The sequence below is a fragment of the Monopterus albus genome, unplaced genomic scaffold, assembly GCF_001952655.1.
Source record: "Monopterus albus unplaced genomic scaffold, M_albus_1.0 scaffold304.1, whole genome shotgun sequence".
In the NCBI taxonomy this organism is placed as follows: domain Eukaryota; kingdom Metazoa; phylum Chordata; class Actinopteri; order Synbranchiformes; family Synbranchidae; genus Monopterus; species Monopterus albus.
This window is the reverse complement of record NW_018128184.1, coordinates 275,625-291,108: the sequence shown is the minus strand read 5'-3', so window position 1 is coordinate 291,108 and position 15,484 is coordinate 275,625. Positions and strand designations below refer to the sequence as shown.

The 15,484-nt window shown below is 42.3% G+C and overlaps 1 protein-coding gene across 1 annotated transcript in view; it reads right to left on the bottom strand.

The window, feature by feature from the left end:
* The window catches only part of myo7aa (myosin VIIAa), a 47,807-nt gene that overhangs the window by 26,089 nt on the left and 6,234 nt on the right, over window positions 1–15,484 (bottom strand). Inside the window, exons 3-16 of the mRNA XM_020623569.1 lie at window positions 10,548–10,661; window positions 10,052–10,204; window positions 8,215–8,399; window positions 7,259–7,380; window positions 6,951–7,093; window positions 6,369–6,482; window positions 5,597–5,665; window positions 5,396–5,480; window positions 4,754–4,830; window positions 3,844–3,963; window positions 2,935–3,077; window positions 1,828–2,038; window positions 1,582–1,717; window positions 1,262–1,368 (exon numbers count right to left, since the gene is read on the bottom strand). Of these exons, the coding sequence (XP_020479225.1) occupies window positions 1,262–1,368; window positions 1,582–1,717; window positions 1,828–2,038; window positions 2,935–3,077; window positions 3,844–3,963; window positions 4,754–4,830; window positions 5,396–5,480; window positions 5,597–5,665; window positions 6,369–6,482; window positions 6,951–7,093; window positions 7,259–7,380; window positions 8,215–8,399; window positions 10,052–10,204; window positions 10,548–10,661 (1,779 nt within the window). The remainder of the gene's footprint in view (window positions 1–1,261; window positions 1,369–1,581; window positions 1,718–1,827; window positions 2,039–2,934; window positions 3,078–3,843; window positions 3,964–4,753; window positions 4,831–5,395; window positions 5,481–5,596; window positions 5,666–6,368; window positions 6,483–6,950; window positions 7,094–7,258; window positions 7,381–8,214; window positions 8,400–10,051; window positions 10,205–10,547; window positions 10,662–15,484) is intronic.

Here is a 15,484-nt window from a genome sequence, read left to right as displayed (position 1 = left end):
CGGTATTTGTAAAAGGTGTATTAATAAAGGCTTGTTTTCTAGTGTAGGGATTAGCTTCGGGAGTGTTCGCGCCGACCAGGGGTCACAGTGAAGAACTAACCCTCGGTGGCAGGTCAAGTTACATAGTATATATTGTATGTGGTAACTATATTAATAAAGAGTTAATTACATTTTCATTTGTAGTGTGTATTCATGCTGCCCTCTAGTGGTCACAACGAGAAGCAACAGCAAACGTCACCAAACATCTTCGACACAATTAGATATGACCACTTCCGGTCAATACTTTCAAAATAAACCCAAAACGGAGGCGAAGAGAATCTAAAAGAAACTATTATTATTCATATGTATTTTCATGATAACACTTATATGACTTTTGTTTAATAAATGAGTCGGCGGTGTAAAGAAAATCAGCACAGACTTAAGCTGTATGCGTATAAATAATTAATATTGGGCCTTTTCCACAACATCACTGGAAGAAAGTATGATGTCTAACATAGTATGACTATATTTACAGTAGAATATACATAAATCATTCCTGTGGATGTGGTGTGCATCTGAACACTGTTTGAAATAATCCTAGGCCCCATACCACTACAGATTTGGAACAACATTAACTACAATATGTAAGGTTTAAAAATCAGATTCTCTGTTCTACTTCATGATGAGGATGAGGAGATGAGGGAGTGAAGAGATGAACAGATGGAGATTTGATGGTTTGGAGCGACTGGGATGTATTCTGTAGCTTTACCTTGGTAATGCTGGTGGCAGGTTGACCTACTGACCTATCAGGAGCATAACCACATAGAAACTGGCAAGAAACAGCACACAACATGCAAGTAAACACACACACAAACACACAGAAGGAAGACAAAGTTAGCTCTGAGCTGGACATTACTGAGAAACATACAAGTAAAGGCATGGAGAGGAAGAAAAGACTGAGCAGGTGGAGCCTCCTGTGGTTATTCTGTTTATTCTCAGATGAACCGGGTTCTCTTGAAAGTAACTGTAAAGCAGTGATTTATGAAAACGCCGCTGTATTTATGTTTCTGTCATCTCAAGAAATTTTACTAAAGTTACTAAAAGGATCGGTTTTTATTTTTGTCAATTAATTTATTGTACCAAACTTCACCTATAAACACATTAACTGGCTATAAACTGAATCAGAAGGAACATATTGTTTCTTTTTGTTTCAATTTTTAATGGATTTCTGTTTATTATAACCAGAATATTGATTATATAATAATGTGTGTATGTGTGTTACCATTGCAACATCAGCTTGGAAGATCTGTTTGATGAACTTGTTCTTGGAGGAGTGGACTAGCTGGATGATATCACCGTATAAAGTGTCTCTGTTCTTCTCCAGGAAGCCTGCAGGACACTCACAAACACACAGAAGCACAATCGCACACATAAATCCACAGTTTAGTGTCCACCGACTGCAGCTGTGTTGAACTCAATATGAAGACATTAGCGACTGTGAAACATACAGTAAATATATTGGACCTTATATGCACAAATAGAAACAGAGGAAAGTCACTGTGCCTTCCAAGGTTGTCTGTGTGTGTGTGCAGTGACTCTGACCTCTTGTTTCATAGTAAACCACTCCAGCAAAGTGCTGGATGCCAAACTGAGTCTCGTAGTTGTTCTTTGGAGGGATGTAGTTAGTGTTGAGCTTGTGCTGAAAGTTCAGCTTGTTCAGCATGGTGGAGTCTGTGCCCTGCAGGAGACATAAAGACAGACTAACACACGTCTGTTTATTTACAGCTTGGTTTCAAACCCTACACCTGCAATAACAAATATTGTTGCATATTATCTGTGTGCACTGACTTTTGGGAACTTGCTCTCCTCGTCGATGAGCGAGATGATGTTCATGGGTTTGATGGCGATCATGTCCAGGGCGTCCTGGTTGTCAGTAAACTCAATGTGCTGCCAGCTGATGTTCTCCAGATTATACTCCTCCTGCTCCAGCTTGAAGACGTGACGGACGAAGAACTGCTGCAGGTTCTCGTTGGCGAAGTTGATGCACAGCTGCTCAAAGCTGCAGGAAGGTGGGCGAGATGCGAGAAGAAAAGGGTGGTGACACTGACAACACACGGCCGCTTGGAACTGCAGGAGGTTATTTCTCGTATTTTGATACCTATACTTTTATTTGTTTTGTATTTTAGTCTTACACTTTTAAACATTTCTTTATTTTGGTGCTGTGATCGTGGTTATTGCTGTTGCTAGTAAATACCTGAATTTCCCTCAGGATCAATAAAGTATCCACCCGACTGTGAACCAACAATTGTGTGATGTAACTGAAGAAACTGGAATTTTATTTTGAAAAGAGGCCCCCTCTATTTGAGCTTGAGTAGGATGGATCTCTAAATTAAAGGTCCCTAAAGATAACAGAAGTTTCAGGATGCGTGGTCACTGAAGACTTTCAAAATTAAAATCTGCGCAACACAGTTTAGCTCCTGATGCCCCAGAAGCCAAAAATCCCACCACAGGTTCTTCAGACGTTCAATCTCAAGTCTTAAAAAAACCTTTATTTCTAAATCCTCCTTTTTAAAAGTCAGTTTTGATTTCACAATAACAGTGTGAACCTGCAAACTGCATCATGTTATCATCGAGCTACTGCCACAACACACAGGAACCTAGCTACTTGTAATGCACTGGTAACTTTGCACCAGAAATCATCTATTTCCTCTGATATCATTGGGGGACGTGGTGGTGGCAATTCAAACAACCTCCTAGAAAATGTGGACGTGTGCTATCAACACTGAGGGATTCCTAGGAAGCTGTGGGAACCGATCAGGACTGAGGACAATAACTGAACTCAACTGGAAGCTGAGAGAAGAAACTGGGAATTGAACAGAAGGAGAGTGGGCTGCATAAGGTCAGCAAGTTAGAAAAACAAACCTGTGTATACATGTGTGTGTGTGTGTGTTGTACCTGTTGACAGTGAAATTCTCAAAGCCGAAGATGTCCAGCAGCCCAATGGAGCGTCTGAGAGCTTTGGGCTGTGAGGACGGAGGCTTGTAAATGGCTGCATTGATCTTCTCCACAATCCACACAAACATACGGCCGTAAATACCCTGCACACACACACACACACACACACACACACACACAGAGAAAGACACAATCCAACACATTTAAAGTTCCCTGTGGAGCTTTTGACCTTTTGCTTTAGCTGTGGAACAGTTTTTTAATGAGTTCTGTAGGTGCTTGTCAGAGCAGTGGTGGAAAGTAACTAACTACTTCATACTTTACTACATTTCAGAGGCAAATCTTGTACTTTTACCTGCACTACATGTATTTGATCACTTTAGTTCCTTTTCAGAATCAGATGAATAAAACAAAACCCAGTAGAATCATCAGATCGTACTGAGCCTTGATGGGAAATTCACCAGCTGCCCAGCAGGATGTAAAGTGCTTCACGTTGTAAGTGTATGGTTGCACAATTAAAGTGATGAACACAATAAGGCATCAATGATTATAAGACAACTTGTGAAATGTGCCATTCTGCCTGAGAACTTTTACTTTCGCTGCTTCAAGAATATTTTGATGCAGACATTTTTGTGCTTTCACTGACTTGAAACAGAGTATTTTTACATTGTGGTGTTGCTACTTTAAGGATCTCAGCACTTCTTCACCACTGGCGCTTGTGTTGTTTGTGTTGTGCATGTGCACAAGGATGTGGGGGTGTTGTGTCAAAGCGTGTTCCCCCGTCAAGATGCATCTCCCCCCTGTTAAAAACGATGTTTCCCATGGCGCCCCCCTCAGTGGTTAACGGGAACCACATCTCGATGGGGGAACAGACTTAACCCGAACCCACACAACAATAAAAGACTGTTGTACCTTGACAAAAGCGTCCCGTACATCCAGGGCTTGTTCTATGCTGAGCGGGGTGGAGACGGTCTCTCCTCTGGTGATCAGCGTTCGGCTGGTCAAACAGTTCATCAGGTCCTTATCATCCACCTGAACACACATACACAAGTTCGTTTTCATCTCCTTCTAGAAGTCAATGATAAATCAGGCTGTTAGTTACTGTAACCTCATACAAAGCTGCTTTTATCCAAAGGTCAACTATCAAAACACCTGCATGTTCCTAAGGTTTTGATATGCATGGAGCTGAACACAGGTGGGTTAAAAGGCTCCAGGAGAAGCAGAGTAGGGAATCCTGACAACTTCACATCCTTCCAAGGTGCATGGAGAAGGCAAAATGTTTGAAGAGACAAACACTTCAGAGTCGATTGTTCAGTCACTAAACTATTGTTATTAATATTTCTTAATGGAGAGTGGAAAGGCTCAGTGAAAAGTAAAGATGTTCTGCTCTTATTTTATTGGTTGTTTTCACCCTAACTGGTTGAGGCAGAAGGCTGGTGTCTTCTGTTAAAGTAAAAGAGTTTTTGCTCCCCGCTGTGGCCGAGTGCTGCTCATGGGCGGTTTGTTGGGTTTTTCCTCTATAATGATAATGGCAGTAATGTCTAGACCTTACTGTGTAACGTGTCCTGAGACGACCTTTGTTGTGAGTTGGCACTTTACAAATAAAACTGAATTGAATTGAGTTTTGATCCCATGTTAACACCAAATGTATTGTGTGTGGCGTCCTGTGTGAATGTTGCACAAGACTTTGCAGGTTTGTGTTCACTTGTGTGTTGGAAGAATGAACCTGCCATTACAGAGGAACAGCTGTTTTATGTGTGTGTGTGTGTGTGTGTGTGTGTGTGTGTGTGTGTGTGTGTGTGCGTGCGTGTGTGTTTGTCACCTCCAGCAGTGTAGCAGCAGTTGCGAGGTGAGGGCTGCGGACGACCTCACAGGCATCCAGGTTGTCATAGGTACGAGCTGTAGGGTCAAAGGTCAACAGGGTGCATAGTAGTTTTTGGTTTTTTTTGTACACAGAAGGAATGAAAATTAACCAAACTAATAAAAATATAACTAGACAGCAGTGAGAGATTCCAAACCTCCGCTAAGGCAGCTCACTGTCCCCATAATGCCATTCCACCTAAGAACTGTATTCCCATGATGGTTTGACTGTCACAATGTGATTCCCTGACCATGAAAACGCACCGTTGCTTGCAACAACTTTCAACAGTAATGCAGGGCAGTATGTAACCTGATAGTCAAGACCCAGGCAAAAAAAAAAAAAACAAGCTTAGCTTTGGGAGCGGAGACTAAAGGGTACTAACAGAGGGTGACTCCAACAAGGGTACCAACATGTGGACGGTGGCAGCAGGACAGAGAAACCTATGTCTGGGACAGTTGGAAAATCAAACGGCAAGTTTAAAGGTGTGGTTGGACAAAAGTAGGATCTTAGAGCATTAGGGGGAACTCAGCCCTCCACTGTGGTGTCCAGACAGAAGCTGCAGGAAACTACGCACAGAGGAAGAATGAGCTGTTTTTACTGTACCTTCGTATCTGAGGTTTCCCATGTGTAATATAGCAGCCAGCAGTTTGGAAATCTCCCAGTTCTCTTTGTCTGTGAACATCAGTACCTGCAGACCAGAGCAAAGGAAACCTGTCAGTCGTGGGGGTCGGGGGGTCACCTTGCAAATCATAAATGACCACAGCTCAAGCTATCGTCTAATCAGTGTATGGTTTAAATCAGTACTTTCATTGCAGAGCGGATGTTGGAGTACTCCTTCATGTCGTCTCGGCCATCGCACACTGTACAGTTACCCTGCAGAGAAACAGAGAGCGACCAGGAAATGGGGCTTATTGGAAAATGAAAAACTCACCTTGTGTTACTCAAATATTAAAGATCACCAAATTTCCTTTTTATACCCAGTTTAGTGTGATGGATTTCTCCCATTAAGAAATTGTGAGAAGAGCTCTGACTGTTTGAATGTGAAAGACAACACATGGTGTTTTATGTCCTGAAACCGTTTGTTATCAGACTCGTGTTGTAGCTCAACGTCACATAGTCTCTGTTTTGTCAGCGTGTCATGGTGTAGTTGTTGTAGGTTCTTGTACTTATTCCTGACTTGACTTTTGACAGTGTTTTCCCACTTCTCTAGGTTGCTTAGATTGTTTTTGTATGTTTCAGTGTTTTTCTGACTTGTGGGATTTACAACTTTTCAGGCTCAGGATAGGAAGGTGACATACTTCTACCAGCTAAGATGCAAGTTTGATGAATTAATAAAAGATGTCAGGGATGTAAAGCATGTACTGCTGCACAGTAAAAATATTTTCAGCCTTTTAATTATCTTTCCTCTTCAGGTGGCTGTACCTGTCTTAGCTTGTTTGGTACAACATAAAACTAATATAAATGTAATTTTGTATGAATATATACATGATAACATCAGCAGCGACAACAACAGGTTTCCTTGTTTCAAGGGTTACTGTGCAGTCAGGATGTTTGAACAAGGTACAACATTACTCACTATGGTCAGGTAGGTGTAGTCAGTGGCTTTGCTCAGCCCCAGCTTCTTCTTCTCGTCTGCAGTCATGCCCTTCAGCATGCAGTAGAAGATGTGGTAGTTCCTCTCATCGGAGGCCTGCAGAGGGGAAAGAAGAAGTGTCAGTACACCAAAAGAAAGAGCGGCACAGAGACATGTTGACAGGTTTAAAACACACATAATTAAACAGTTATAAGATAAAGATAATCATTTAATATTACTGCTAAATCCTTGTATTCCATTTGAATTACTGTGTCTGCTGTTTAGATAAAAACACGTGATCCAAGTTTAGCGCAGCAACCTCAGCATGTTAACTTTACTCACACTACCCTGTCATGAACACGTGGACACTCTTGAGTTTGTCGTTTGGACCTGACATCACACTTAGTTACTACACAACAGTTTTTACATGAAAACAGAAAACTAAATTAGAAAAGGTTTATTTGACTGTTTTGTCAGAAGCTTTGGTTGTTTTAACGCCACATAACAAAATGAATCAAAGTGAGTCACAGTTCCTCACTGAGTCTCTGCGAGCAGGAGGACAGACGGCGTCACTTTGTGTCGTACCTGTCGACAGACCCTGGACTTCTCCAGCAGGTACTGCTCTATCTTGGCTCCTTCTATGGCTCCTCTCTTGTTGAAATGGATGTCAATGTATTTTCCAAAACGGGAAGAGTTGTCATTACGGATTGTTTTAGCATTGCCAAAGGCTGGAACAGAAACTTGAATTAATGCTTTGCAGTTATATGCCTCCACCAACCAGCCAAATTCACAGGAACGGACAGACGTGACGACAGTGATCAGTGTGACATTTTCTGCAACATTTGCTGCTATTCATAAAATACATCTCTGCTTTGGAGTGTGCGTGTTCCTACCTTCTAGGATAGGGTTGGCCTCCAAGACCTGCTGCTCTATCCAGGAGTGTTGACCGCTGATGGCTGCCAGGAACTGGAGGATCAGTTTAGTGCTTTCTGTCTTCCCTGCTCCAGACTCACCACTGTTTAAATCACAGAGATGCACATTTTAAATGCTTTATTGGAATACACTAATTACATTACAGCTATCTATTCCCCCCCCTTAAAATAGAGAAGGCTTGGCAAACCCCCCCATGAAGCTTTGGCGACCCCTAGTGGAGGTCAGGACCCCCAGGTTGGGAACCACTGTAGCTCACTGACATCTGCCACCAGGGACTGGTCCCTGACCAGTTTACCAGAAGAAGCTTCATCCATGTAAAGGTCAAACACACGACATATCTCGAGGGTTAGCACTTTTCTTCAGCCTTTGTCCAAAAACACAACATCAGGAGTGTTGGTAATGTTACAAAACTGGATATGTCGGACATTAAATTGTTCTGTTGTCTAATCAATCAGTGGCATAGTTTAATTTCTTTGTGGGGATTAATCTACCTACCTCACTATCTGTCTACCTGTCGATAAACTAAAGCATCTGACGTATTTCAAAGGTGGTACGATGATGCTGTAGATAGTTTACAAATTTCACAAAGACCACAAATGATAATACAGCCAGGTGACAAGTGAAAGGACAGTCCAGCACAGAGAGTCTCAGCCAATAGCTGGGCCAGCACGTGCTACAGGAACAGCTTGACCTTCACCGACTCTCGCTGTCTAACATGTCGCTCCAACATCTCTCATAGCTGTTCAACTGGGCTGAGACCTGATTCACATCATGGCCATCCTCACCAGACCAGTCAGTGACCTGGACCCAGTGGTGGACCGACAGCCTGACCAACAGACCCTCTCATGAAGATCTCATGTTGGAGATTTAGATTTTAGAGACGTTTACCTGAACATTTGTCTGAACTCATCCCTACCTGATGATACAGCACTGGTCGCGGTTGTTCCTCTGCATGTTGAAGTAACAGTTGTCAGCAATGGCAAAGATATGGGGCGGCATCTCACCAATCTTCTTGTTGGTGTAGAGGCGGATCTGGTCGGCCGTGTAGATGGGCAGCAGCTGATAAGGGTTGACGGCCACCAGGATGGAACCAGTGTACGTCTGCAACCAGAGAAAGAGAATGGACTCAGTTAGCGATTGTAAAGACTGAAGCCTAAGTGTTTGAGCCAGTTTGAGCTTCTTCATGCCAGCGAGCTGTGTGAGAAGGGCAGTTTGCAGCTCTATAATTCAACAAACACACTGGAAACAGACTGAGAAAATAAAACTCAGTTCCTGATAAAAGACGGTTTTCACTAGAGAGTGAAATGTGTTTTTCAAAGATGATTATACAGATTGTTTGAAAAATATTCAGCAAAATATGTAGTAACTACAGTAGAACTGTCAGGTAAATGTAGTAAAAAGTACTTTTCAGTGAACAGTACTGGTGTCAAACCCTCGTTCTGAATTTTAAAATGGCAACAACCCACAGCCTCTAGCACATATGACAATGACTGTACAGTGCACACCTAACCTGTTTTGTTGTTTTTAGCCTGAATTAGTTTCATCTGTTTGTCTGTTTTACAGTGAATTTAAAAGTTATGGAGCTGGTGGAGGGGTGAATAAGGTGACGTGGGTGTCACAGCTCAGATGTTGAAGGATGACAAAGAGCACATATCAGTGTTCGCCACAGGAGAACAGACGGCCATGTTGGAAACAAATCAACATGCAGCCAGGCCGCGGTGCTGAGCTTGGTTACCGCTAAGCCTGAGTGAGTCAGGGCTATAAAACATTTTGACTTGTCCTGCAGGAACATGACACCTCTACAGCTTCAGTGTACCCAGAAAGGTACAGTATCTCTTTTCACCTCCATGCCCATTTTGTTTTAGCTTTGAGGAATCACACTCTGCATTTTCTACAGTGTACCGTGTGTCATACTCAGAAACAGCAGTCAATCATCACAGAACGTAGATGCAAAGTTGTGCAGAGCAAATTAAAATGAATGGTGAGTTTCATTCTGTCACACCGTGACACTTGGTCTGACTAAATAATACGTCACCAACTTTCTTTGCAAAATGGATCTTCTATATAAAAATGTACTGTAAACACTTGTAAACATCCATTTTTCTGTTAATGTCAAGTTTATGAAACAGAACAATGCTGACACGGAACATTCAAAGCACACATGCAGTTTATAGACACAGGAAGCTGCTCTTTGTGAGGCCGTGCAGGTGTTCATAATGAAGCTGTGCAGTAGATGCTTTTATTAAGTGCATTATTTTTCAATTGATCTCTCTCCTGCCATGCTCGACTTACCCTGCCACCACAGTTCGTCTTCAGATGAAACAGGAAGAGGGAAAAAAGAAGGGGAATAAAGAAGTGAGACACTGAGAAAGCAGAAAAAAGCCAAGAGACAGAGTGTGACGCTGGATTTGTGAGATAACACTGGGAGAGTGTTGAAGCTCGAGGAGTCCTTAACAGACAAAAAACAAATTACACTATGTTACAGCTGCACTGGTGTGATGGTCATTATGAATGAACTGAGTACAGCAAGACATAATTGTTCAGGTTTTATAAACCTTTCTGCAGCAATGTAGCAGGTTTTCATTGCTGTTATCTATTTTGGCATCTCAAAGGAAAGACAAAAACAACAGAATTAATAAAATCCTCAGATAAAAGATTCTTCTGCTAATATACAATATCAGTATATAGTCTTGTTTTGCAGGTGCACATGCACGCTGAACACACTGCAGCCAGAATGCACGAGTAATACTCACATATATGAGCCTTTCTCTGTATCTGATGAGCAGGTTGCGCAGGATGCCGGCTTCGTTGAGGTCTCCCAGACGGATCATGTCCTCCACACCATGGATGGAGGTGGGATGCATTGGCTTGATGTTGGTGGCATTCTGGGGGGAGATCCAGTGCTCCTGGAGGGAGAGGGGAGGTTATGGTGGATCGTAGAAGAAAACAGAAGGACAAGCTTCAACAGCTGGAACCAATATAGCCAGTAACACTACAGCTTTGTTAGGGCAACATTCACATAGCATTTATGTTAAAAAAGGTCATTTCTAGGCTTCTGGTTTAAAGCCAGGCAGCACAGACGCAGTCCGAGTCTCGCTCCCACAAATTTCACACTCAGAATTCAGGCACTCTAATAAAATAGCATAAGGTAAACATAGTGCACTACTGTATAAAGTAAATACTTCACGGGGTGATTCCAGACACAGTTTAGCTGCCCATGACCTGAAGGAACAGAGTTTCATCACTCACATTTCCCTCATCATCCACCACCTGGATCTGTCCTGAGTCACAGAGTTTGACCACTGCACCGATTGGCACCTCAAACTCTCGACCGGTCTTCAAGTCCAACCAGACATAGTCGCCCTGTAAAGGAACCAAGAATTAGAACTGAAACCAGGATTACGACTGTGATTAGAATCATAATTTAGTCAAATCAGCATCAGAGAAAGATTCAAACCTGAAATCGGGGTCAGAATAAGAGCGATAAGCAGGATCACATGAGAAATCAGTCAAAAGGAAACCACGTCCTCATTTCAGCATCTCAATGAATGTGACTGACAGCATTTACTGTAAATAAGCTGAAGTTTATCATTTTAAGATGATCAGATCCACAATTAGAATCAGTGCTGGAACATAACTGTTTTCACACTGCACCAAGACCAGACCTAATGTGGTTTCAGTCAGACTGGAGGTAAATAAGGCCTCACATCCTCTTACTCCACACTGACATGACCTTTAGTTGCTTTACTGAAGCTCAGCAGTGTTAGTAAATTAATCCGGGAAGACAGTCGAGCCGACTGGAAGCTATTGGAAATGGGAAAAAACGCACACACACACACACATACAAAGCCTGTACCAGGAATCTGTCGGGGTGGGCAGGGAGGACATCTAACCAGACGAAGGAAAGATGGTTAGTGCATGAGGACATCTCTACAAAGCAACAGTTTCCTCACTTGTCCCAGTGTTAGTCTCTTGTGTATTACCACTACATTTAAGTCACAGATTGATGATCTCTGAATAAAACAGATGCTGGTTAAACAAAACTCTCAGCTGTTGAAGGGATTTCCTGAATCCTCTAAGACTCTTCTTACCATCAGGATGGAAAATATATTGCACCCACTGCACAATAACAAGGTTTATCAACCTGTTTCTCAAAATGCAACTGTGATGACATATTGTATGTTCTTGTTGTTTTTGAACAATGTTAGAAAAATATTCACCTAATATTTTGTACGAATATATAAAATAATACAATGTACTATCAATATAGAGACCAAATTAAAATGTTTTTAGTATTTTCAGTGGCCTTTGCTGTCACTGCCAGTCATCTGTTTTATGTAGTGTTGATATATGGTATATTATTTTAAAACATGAAATGAAAATTAATTAGAAATGTTATTAAATATGTCTTATGATTAAAAAAATGAAAATTAAATTGAAGGGTAATAATAAATTATGACAATTTTTACGACCCTGTCCGTCAAAATGACAGACAGTCTGACCTCTGCAGTACACTGGAATATAAACTGATGAGAGCTGTGTAGACTCTGACTCGGGTAACAGGGACTCAACTCAGACTCAACTCGGGTTAGTATTTGGTGACTCTGACTCAACTGGGATTCAAACAGTGAAGACTCGAGACTCGACTCGGGCTCAAACAATGAGGACTCGAGACTCGACTTGGGCTCAAACAGTGAGGACTCGAGACATGACTCGGGCGCAAACAGTGAAGACTCGAGACTTGACTCTGACTCAAACAGTGAGGACTCGAGACATGACTCGGGCTCAAACAGTGAGGACTCGAGACATGACTCGGGCTCAAACAGTGAGGACTCGAGACTCGACTCGGGCTCAAACAGTGAGGACTCGAGACATGACTCGGGCTCAAACAGTGAGGACTCGAGACATGACTCGGGCTCAAACAGTGAGGACTCGAGACATGACTCGGGCTCAAACAGTGAGGACTCGAGACATGACTCGGGCTCAAACAGTGAGGACTCGAGACTCGACTCGGGCTCAAACACTGAGGACTTGAGACTCAACTCGGGCTCAAACAGCAAGGACTCGAGACATGACTCGAGCTCAAACAGTGAAGACTCGAGACTTGACTCGGACTCAAATACTGGACACTCAAGACATGACTCATGCTCAAACATTGAGCGCTCGAGAATCGACTTGGACTCGAACACTGGGAACTCGAGACTTAATCTGTGTGTTACTAAAAACTGAGCCACCTGTTTGTGACCATGTCTGTGAGCAGCCAGACATTTATGAGTGCTGCTTTAGTTGCAGCTAGTCCAGTCCTCTGTGTTTGAGCCGGAGTCGCTTTTCACATGTATAATTATGATTCATGCATACTTACGTTTACACAGGTATCAGAAGAAGAACACACAAATATAATTAAAATTTGATGCATAAAACACACACGTATTTCACGCAGTACAAATCCTAATATTTAATCCTAATAACATAATTATGTTGACTCTGAAACTTTAAACACACACACACACACGAGGTGCAGCATACCGGCAGCAGCGTGCTGTGTTTCACCACAGCGTTGGCATTGTGAATCAGTGCCCACTTGGCCTGATCCTTCCCGTACAGTTCCACATAGTCCCGACGCTTATACATCTTCACATGCACGGTGCAAACTCACTCTGACAGTAAAATCCAATCGTAGTAGTAGTCCTCTGTTTCACACAAGTACACGTGGAAAGGGGTGTAAATTAATATAACTATGGAATTTCAGTTTATAAACATGGCTGGACAGTATCCAAACATCCACATAAGATATCAAAGTTAAGGCTCCGGTCAGGTCCATGGGCAGCACATCACTGGCACAGACGCAGGGAGATGTTCAAAGTCTTTGTGGTTCAACAGGTTCAGGTCATCACAGGTTTAATTCCAGCAGACGATGGTCATATGTCACCTCGGTTTCCCTCCTGCTCTCTCTCCCTCTGTCTCTGTCACACTAACACTGTTCACCCACTACCTCCCCTGTTGCCCACAGCAACAGGATGCCACTTCCTACTCAGGTACTCTAGGTCCTATGGGTTTCTATATAGATCAATATACTACTGGCTCTTCTGCAATGTACATTCTACAGGTTATGCAGACAAAAAGCTGTTTATCGACTACAGAAACACAGCACCATATTAGCATAACACTAACATGAATAATAACAGTAACACCTCACAATATGGTACACAAAAATGGGAACAACTAAAACAAATTAGTAATGACCTGAGAGTTAAATAACTCTTACTGAGTAGTTCCTGGATTTAGTCCAGGACCAAAGTGAGTTAGTAGAGAACAGACTGGGAGATTCATAAAGTATTTGTGAATGTAGTTACCACTGTCTTTACGAGTAGCTCAAACTATACTCCTAAAAACTACTCACATTTTTGTGTACTATATTGTAAATGTTACCAAATATGAGTACTACAGCTGTTACTACAAATACTAGCACATGTATACGGCAGTTTAATTAAATAAGTAGTCCGTGTGGCAAACTGAGCCACCTGAACATTACACCACCAGCACCTGTCTCTCACACACGGCCTGGGACGGATTAAGCAGGAGTGGGCAGGGTCAACAGCAAACTATCAGAAACCACATGCTGAATTATTTATTTGATGTCCGTCTTTTTGCCTTCTCTTTTATACCCTCTTCTATACGTCTTTCTTTTCCTTCATCTCTTTCTCCCTCCTATCCATACATCATGCCATTTCAGACAGTTTGTCTTACACTAGATGTACTGATGTGCAGATAAATATATTTTATAACACTAAGGCTACTTGTTGATTTTGTTACTTACTACTAGAGAACAAATTACAGAATTACATTATCTGCACTGGAGGAGCCATAATTCAAACCACCACCCCTCCAGTTGGGAGACGACCTCGTCTACCTCCTAAGCCACAGCCATCCCTAGATACTTTAAATCTGTTGACACCCTATTGAATCAGCTACAGTTTGATCTTAGTTGTATTTATTCAGCCTTACAGTGGCCAGTTTTCCATGACCCCTATAAATGTGAACGTTCTGGATCAGTAGATCCAGAACGTTACTTGGATCCAAATCAGACTATGGTAGATCTTACGGGGATGTTATTGTGTAATTTTTGTCCAAGCATTGTCTATGGAGTTAGAAGCAAAAATACTGAACTTGGCCCCATCTCATAGTGGTGAACGATCATTTAAAAAATTCATGAATCTAGATAATGATCCAGATCAGCAACAAAATCTAACATCCAAAGGTAAAAGGTGCCATTTTCCCTGTGAATACTGGACTGCTGGTCGGGTGGACGTGACTCCAAATGAGTGATAATGTTAATATGAGTCTAATGAAGGTTTAAACTGATAAATGTTAACCAGAACAACTCACTGAGTTACCTTTCTGTCAACCAAAAGACACTAAAATGCTCAGTAAAGCTGACGGCAGAGCTCCTGCCACTGACCCACTGTTCATATACATCAAAGATTAGTCCATCTTTAAGACAAAGCTCCTTTACTGACCGTTATGAATATGTGACTGCCCCCCCAAAAAAACCTGCAGGCATCTGGCAGCAAAACGAGCCTGCATCAGTTTGAAATGCAGGTTTATTGTGGATTATTGATTATTATTGAGTTGAAACTGTACAACTACAAATGACTGGCTGACCTAAACCTGCCTCAGACTAGCACCGGCGCTGAGTCTTGTCAGCGTTCTGTCATCACATCAGTCTCACGCTGATAGTCAGCGGTTTTAATCACAGACCTGTGAAGCCATTTAAAGAGCGACGAGGCCCTCAGGTCCACTAACCAGACACCGCAGTAAACAGAGACAGCCACGAGGTCATTCATGACCCACTGATTGTCAGGGAATCCAGCAGCGTCATTTAATGTCATCGCCCAGGCTTACCAGTATGGGCAGACAAAAACCCTCTACTCCTCGTCTGCAGCCAGGAAATCCAGATCAGCTCTGTGTTTGGGTTTGTTTTGTTATGTAAGCCTCCAAAGTGACATCAGGGACAGGTAGTTTTTGACGATGGCTGTTTACGGAGCACAGGACAAGAAACATGACTCCCTGCTTCTCCTTCAAACAATCTGGTCTGATCTGGGCTTTTACAAACCCAGAAAAACACGTATTTCAAAATATACCTTCTTTAAAATTCACATACAGCAAATCAGGTCACCTAGTTTGAA